The sequence below is a fragment of the Penaeus monodon genome, chromosome 19, assembly GCF_015228065.2.
Source record: "Penaeus monodon isolate SGIC_2016 chromosome 19, NSTDA_Pmon_1, whole genome shotgun sequence".
Taxonomy (NCBI): Eukaryota; Metazoa; Arthropoda; class Malacostraca; order Decapoda; family Penaeidae; genus Penaeus; species Penaeus monodon.
The window spans coordinates 11,988,475-11,988,844 of NC_051404.1; the positions used below are offsets into that span (position 1 = coordinate 11,988,475).

At 45.1% G+C, this 370-nt stretch overlaps 1 protein-coding gene across 1 annotated transcript in view; it reads left to right on the plus strand.

Annotated features, from left to right (window-relative positions):
- The window catches only part of LOC119585330 (roundabout homolog 1-like), a 189,296-nt gene that overhangs the window by 1,168 nt on the left and 187,758 nt on the right, over window positions 1-370 (plus strand). The window contains exon 2 of the mRNA XM_037934003.1: window positions 155-340. Within this exon, the coding sequence (XP_037789931.1) occupies window positions 155-340 (186 nt within the window). The remainder of the gene's footprint in view (window positions 1-154; window positions 341-370) is intronic.

Genomic DNA, 370 nt, shown 5'->3' on the forward strand with positions numbered 1-370 from the left:
GACCTGCCTTCCTTTGTAGGGTCGTCACTCCCCTTCTCGATCTCTTGGGACTTCTGCTTCCATATATACATTTTTTTTCTTTTCCCCCGGATATATTTTAGGTTCTTTCTTCTTGGGGTTTCTTGGGAACATTTTCCCTGCGTTATCGAGACAGTTGCTTCTGACGGGTTGCCTCAATTTATGGCCCGAAATCATAGGCCATTTCCTGGTGATCGTCGACCAGATGATGTACGGAAGCTACAAGTCTACGGATACAAAACCCGCATTTCACATATCCTTCACCGGGATGAGGGAAAGCTTTGAGCAGAATGTTTTATCCGGTTCCCTGGAGGTTTTAAATGTCAGGATTCTTTTTGACATGCATGAGGCT